General features: G+C 36.6%; 1 protein-coding gene across 1 annotated transcript; it reads left to right on the top strand.

The window, feature by feature from the left end:
• The first annotated feature begins 6,303 nt into the window (after nt 1-6,303).
• On the top strand, nt 6,304-6,720 carry LOC104884303 (uncharacterized). Its single transcript, XM_010668928.1, has one exon. The coding sequence runs from the start codon at nt 6,304-6,306 to the stop codon at nt 6,718-6,720; it is 417 nt and encodes a 138-aa protein (XP_010667230.1).
• The last annotated feature ends 431 nt before the right edge of the window (nt 6,721-7,151 follow it).

Genomic DNA, 7,151 nt, shown 5'->3' on the forward strand with positions numbered 1-7,151 from the left:
TTTTCTGGCCAACTTAGCAACAAATGGTCATAGGTCTTCCAGGATTATTACAAAGAAAAAGTTGGATGCTGATGCATATGCCCTATTGTCTTCACAAGTAGCCTAGTTGAGCATGAAGATGGATGCACTAAATTCATCGCAGTCTAGTACTTCTTCTGTGAGTATTAATGCGATATCTTTCATAGCTCATATTACCTCTTCTTATTGTGAGGTGTGTGGTGTTCAAGGCTACCTTGGTCATGATTATTGCTATAAAATCCATATTTTGAGCAAATATCTCCACAAAATCCATACTCTAACATACAACCCAAATTGGAGCGATCACCCTAATTTTCTTACAAAAGTAATAATGTTCAGAACCCTCAACCTATACAACAAACTTCTCACCCACCACCACATCAAAACCTACTAGATAGCACACTATTTAGGGGCTCCATAGAATCCCACTCCTGGTTTCAGTAGGCCTTCACACCAAGGCTATCAGCAACAACCTTCTCAGAATGCTAGCTCACAAGAACCCACTTTGTCTAATCTGATGCATATGATGGTTTTTATGAAACATAGTCAAATGAGAGCATCAAGGAGTTGAAGAACACTACCCAAAACTTGGAGACTCAACTTGATTAGGTGGCCGAAAATAATCCACAGAGGCAACTAGGTCATGTGTGGGGCAACCAATTCCCAAAGAAACTGCTAATGTCGTCACCCTTTGAAGTGGTACACGGTATGATGCTCCACCTATGCCTACTGATGATTCGCCACCTCGTGTTCACAATGATATAGTGGATGAAAATGAAGGTGACGATTGCTCAAAAACGAAAATTAAGCACGAGAAAGTAGATGAAGCAAAGAAGCACAAGGACAAAAGTACTGATTCTCCTACACCACCACTACCCTTCCCCTATAGGATGCAAAAATCAAAGGTCGATCAACAACATGGTAAGTTAATGTCTATGGTAAAAAAATCTTCAGGTAATAGTTCCTTTCACTGATTTAATTTCTCAAGTACCTATGTATGCCAAGGTTTTGAAAGATATGAATACTAAGAAGAAAGATTTTGGTGGCATTAATAGTTTTGCTCTAACTGAAGAGTGTAGTGTTGTTCTATAAAATAAAATTCCACCAAATCTAAAAGATCCTGGTAGTTTTTCCATCCCTTGTCATGTGAGTGCATTGTCTATAGATAAGGCTTTATCTGATTTATGTGTTAGCGTATCCGTTATGCCTTTATCTCTATGTAATAAACTGAACTTGGTTATTTTAGAGGATGAACCTATAAGGGTTGAAAATTCTGCAATCCTATGGATTTTGTAGTACTTGTGTAATAGCCTTATTTTTAAGTGTGTTTATTAAATATTGATTCTATTTATTAAATTAATTATGTTCTGAAAATTCTTTTTTTATTTGAGTTATGGAGTAAGAATTTTATTTGTCGTGTTTGTAATATAATTGTTATATTAATTTTATGTGATTAGTATTGTTATTAATACTAATATATATTATGGATTCTTAGTGTGATTTGTTGCGGATTATTTTCCCAAAATAGAAACCCAAACCTAAATCACCTTTATCGGTTATTCTCTAAAGAAACAAAACTAAACTCCCCTTCCTACTTTTGTTGCTGGTCAATCAAACCCCATCACCTTCTTTTACTCTCTTGTGGATTCTAAAATTTCTCAAAACCCTAAAAACCCATTGCTCCCAAAAACCTCAACCTCGTCTAACCTGAACCCCAACTTCTTTCTTTATCCTCTCGCCCGAGGTTGCCAGAGCTCTACCCACTTGCCTCGCGGCCTGCTGCTGTTCCTCGATGTCTGTCAGGTTGCTGTTGCTCGCTGCTTCGTCTGCGAACGCCTTCGCCTCCACGCCGATGCTTCGTCGCTGTGCACTGAAGCTTTGAAACCCCCCCCCCCCCCCCCTCAACCCCTCTGTTCTTCGTTGTTCTTGTGAGTAGAGTTATACTCATACTCTTTCTTTTTCTCTTGGAATTCTAATTTCAAATTTTGTAAATTAAGCCCAAGTTGTTGTTGTTTGTGATGTTTTACTGTTGTTGTTCTTGTTGTGTATGTGTTGTTGTTATTATGTTGTTGTTGTGTTGATGTTGTAGTAGTTATTGTTGAATTGTTATAATGTTGTTTGAATTGTGGTTATAGGATGGCAAGTTTGGTTTACATAAATTGTAATTGGGGAGTTGAATGATAAACATATATACATTCTAAATTGAGAATTGGTTATGGTTCAGTGTCCTAGTTTTATTTGTTTGAGAATAGTTATTGAAGTTGTGGTTGTTTGATAATCGAGGAATTAAGATTATTGTTGTAAAGGATCTCTAGATTAGGAATTGCTTATGGTTTCATTTTCTAGTTTAGAATAGTTAAGATTGGTTATTGATTATCGTTATTGTTGTGAGGTAAATTGATGAAGAATGATTATGGAATTGAGTTTCATTTGGAAATCAAGATTCATGAAGGAGTTTATGTTGTTGGAATTGGATTACGGTTCAAGTAACTTTGATGTTCAGTAAAATGTAATATTCACCCCATGTGTGTGGATCTCTCTGTTCTTTTTTTTGATAATTAACTTTGTACTATGGCCATAGATATGAATGTGATGATGAAATGTCATTGATTTAATATGAATACGAAACTGTTTTGCTGACTTAGTTTATGAACTGAAAATGGAAAGTGGGCAAGGTAGGAGTGGAGGATGGTTACTCTTTTGACCTGATACGGTCGGCTACGCTCCATAACGAACCTTAGGGGTAGTATTGCTGGGCTCCATAACGAACCTTGGAGGCAGCGTTTGTTTAAAGCATGTACTTACCACTGATCTGTATAAGAGAGTGAGCTATGGCAGCATTATAACAGAAAGGAAACGTTTTGATATATAAAAATGTTTATAACGGGCTGAAGTAAAGGTTACGAGTTTTCCACTCATTTTGGAATTTCGTTTTTTTTTTTTGTATTTCTTCACTGAATTTGCAGGTTTGGTGTTGTGAGCTCGGAGTTGGAAGTGGTTGGAGCGAGATTAAGATTTGGATCATGGATTAAGCTTGTATTTTAGATAGTTGATTCGAGATTAGTTATTTATATTTTATTGTGTATCATTTTGGGAATTTAGTTTAATTATTGGTGTATTTAAGATTATTTTCCCGCTGCGAAATAATTTATTTAAGAGTTAAACTTATATTATGGATGTTGAGTGTGTTTCGCTAGCAGCTCGGAAGAGCGGGCTGTTACAACTTGATATGAAAGAAGATAGTCAAATTCCCATTATTTTCGGTAGGCCTTTCTTATGTACTACATGTGCTGTTATTGATGTAAAATATGGCTCTCTAACTTTAAGTGTTAGTGATGATACTGTTACTTTTAAGCTAACCAATGCTATTAAGTCTCCTATACTTGGGCACACATGTTGCAGAATTGATGTACTACATGAGAGTTCTGAAGGTGCTTTTCAACAATTTCTGTCATATGATTTATTGGAGAAAACTCTTGATCTAGATGAGCTTGACACTGATGAGTTAGCAGAGTGTAAGGTAATGGAGACTATTTGCTTTACTTTCGAGCCACAGGTAAAGATGTTAGAACTTAAGCCTTTACCTTCTCACCTCAACTAAGCATTTCTTGATGATAATGAGGAATTTCCTGTGATTGTTAGTACTTAACTCACAGTTAGCCAGCTTTCACAACTTTTTACAGTGATTCGCAGGCACGAAAAGGCTATTTCGTATAGTATTGATGATCTAAAGAGTATTAGTTCTGATTTTTGTATACATGGAATAAATTTGGAAGAGAATCATCCCCCTTGCATACAACTCCAAAGATGTTTGAATCATAAAGTGCAAGAGGCAGTAAAGAAGGAAATAATGAAACTACTTGACGCTGGCATCATCTACCCCATCTCATATTCTAAGTGGGTGAACCTGCTGGTTCAAGTTGTTCCTGAAAATGGGGGAACTAATGTTGTTAAGAATGACAGGGATGAACTAATTCCTACTCGTAATGTTACAGGTTGGCGAATGTGTATTTACTATCACAGATTAACACGGCCACTATGAAATATCACTTTCCCCTCCCTTTTATTGATCAAATGTTCGAAAGATTAGCAAAACATAGCTTTTTCAGTTATTTGGATGGATATTCAGGTTTCTTTCAGATTCCCAATCACTTAGAAGATCAGGAGAAGACAACGTTCTCTTGTCCCTACTGCAGTTTTGCATACTGCAGATTGCCATTTGCTTGTGCAACTCCCCTCCTGCATTTCAAAGATGTATGATGGCCATTTTTCCTGATTTCATCGAGAATATCATGGAGGTATTTATGGATGATTATAGTGTTTATGGTTTTGACTTTGATATGTGTTTGCATAATATCTCTGAAATTCTGAAATGCTACTATCACTAGTGGAAAATAGCCCATATGATGTGGTCAAAACCCGACTTACGGATGCGATTTTGGTCCGCATCAGGTGGGCTCACAGTAAATCTCATTTATTTACTTATCCGGTCGAAAATCGGATCAGTAAATGATTTACAGAAGCGGTTCTTAAGGAAAATCGCATCTGTTAATGTGATTAACTGTCGCGGTTTTCTTTAAGAACCACATCAGTTTTGGGACTCATGAAATTTATAGAAAAAAAAAATCACGTAGCGCCACAAGCAGGATGAACCAAAACCAACACTCAAGCATACAAACTTATTATACAAACTAAATTACAAAAATTTCGCAAACTAAATTACAAAAAATTCAGAGAAAATAAATTAAGAATATCAAATATTATACAAACAGATTAAAGACGAAAAATTGGAAACGAAATATTATACGAAATGATTATACAAACTGATTGGCAACGAAATCAACACTAGATCTATACATAATAATGAAATTAATTGGCAACAAAAGTTAAAATTAAAATTAAATAACTGAATTATACATAAAATTAAAAATGTTGAACAATATAAATTGAAACTAAAAAATCAAACAAAATTAAATCAAACAAAATAACAAATCTAAATCGTAAATTACATGCGAAATTACATTCGTCATCTATCATCTTCATATGAAGCCAGGTCAACTATGCTAGCAAGACATTAGATGAAGCCAGTCAACTATGCTACTACAGTGAAAGAGTTATTGGCCATTGTCTATGCTCTCGACAAGTTTCGGACTTACCTCATAGGTGTGAAAGTGATTTTCCACACCTACCATGCTGCAGTCAAAAATCTATTGGCTAAAAAGGAAGCCAAGCCACGACTTATTCGATGGATACTCTTATTACAAGAGTTTAATTTTGAGATCTGCGATAAGAAGGGTGCTGAGAATGTTGTTGCAGATCATCTTTCCAAATTGATATTTGAGTCAAGTGCTGAGGGTCCCATAGATGATTCTTTTCCTGATGATCATGTTTTTGTTGTGTCTACTCAATCCCCATGGAATGCTAATTTTGCTAACTATTGTGCTGGTGGTTCTTATCCTCTTGATTTGACTTATCAACAGCGCAAGAATATTTATCATGATGCCAAACATTATTATTGGGAAGACCCACTCTTATACAAGAAGTGATCAGATGGCTTGTTCAGAAGATGTTTTGTTAATTGGGAGATAGTTGGGATTTTACAACATTGTCATAGTATGCCTTGTAATTTGCATCTTGGCTCACAAGCCATAGCTTATAGAGTTCTGTAGAGTGGTTTCTAATGGCTTACTATTTTCAAAGATGCCCATACCTTTTGCCTTTCTTGAAATGAGTGTCAACAAACGGGAAAAATTTCAAAGAGATAGTAGATGCCACAAATGGGAATTTTGGAGATTGAGCCCTTTGATGTGTGGAACATTGATTTCATGGGACCTTTCCTTTCTTCTTGTGGGAACATGTATATATTTCTAGCTATGGATTATGTGACTAAGTGGGTTGAAGATATGGCTTTACCTACTAATGATTCTAAAGTGGTCCTGAAGCTCTTCAAGAAGATTATATTTCCTCGATTCGGAGTCCCGAGAGTCTTGATCAGTGATGGGGGTCTCATTTTCTCAGATAACCTTCAAAGATTTACTGAACAAATATGGAGTCACTCATAAGGTTAGCTCGGCTTATCATCCTCATACTAGTGGTCAAGTTGAAGTCTCCAATCGTCAGATCAAGCGCATCTTAGAGAAGGTAGTCAATAAGTTCAGAAAAGATTGGTCCAAAAGTTCGATGATATAGAGTTTGTGGGCACTGCTAACTGGTTTTAAGACACCTTTAGGAACCACCCCATATGGGTTGGTCTATGGCAAAGCTTGTCATTTACCAGTTGAAATGATGTATCTCTCCGCTTGGGCAGTTAAAGAAATTAACCTGGATTTAGAGGTTGTAGATGAAGCAAGACTTCATCAGTTGAATGAGTTAGATGAGCTTCGACATGAAGCATATGAGAATCACAAGCTTTACAAGGAGCAGACAAAGAAATTTAATGACAAGATTATTGAGAAGCGCGAGTTTCATGTTGGTGACAAAGTTCTACTATACAATTCTAGGCTAAGGCTTTCTCTTGAACAGCTTAAGTCAAAGTGGTCTGGACCTTTTGTTGTCACTAATGTGAAGGCACATGGAGCCGTTGAAGTGGCTAAATCAGCGGGGACGAAGTTTAAAGTGAATGGTCAGCGTCTCAAATTGTACTATAAGGGCGCTTTCATATGCCAAGTGGAGATTATCTACTTCGATGATGCCCCACTTTGAAATCTAAGGTACTATGGTCCCGCGGGACCTTTCTAAACTAGCGGTTTGCAGGAGGCAACCCATCTTTAATTTCTTTTTCATTACTAGTTTAGATTACTTTTTTTTTTTTTTTAGAGAGGGGAGAGAAAGTGTACTAATCTTTGGATGAGCTTAGTGTGTGCAGGGGGTTAATATCACAACATTAACAGAACTTAACGATAAAATAGCATAAAAAAGAGTCGCCCCGTCAAGCGGGCGAATTAGCCCTACTGGACCACTTTACTTACCCGGTTAGGCGAATTTGCTCGACAGGGGCGCTTAGCTATTTTCAAGGGGTAAACGAAAATTCTGGTGGCTTTGAGTTTCCCTAATCATTTTGTCAAACTCATTATGATGTGTGTGAGAACTCCAAAATTCTCACTCATGATAAATGGCTCTCTTCATGGGTTTTT

This window comes from Beta vulgaris, chromosome 1 (assembly GCF_026745355.1).
Source record: "Beta vulgaris subsp. vulgaris cultivar EL10 chromosome 1, EL10.2, whole genome shotgun sequence".
In the NCBI taxonomy this organism is placed as follows: Eukaryota; Viridiplantae; Streptophyta; class Magnoliopsida; order Caryophyllales; family Amaranthaceae; genus Beta; species Beta vulgaris.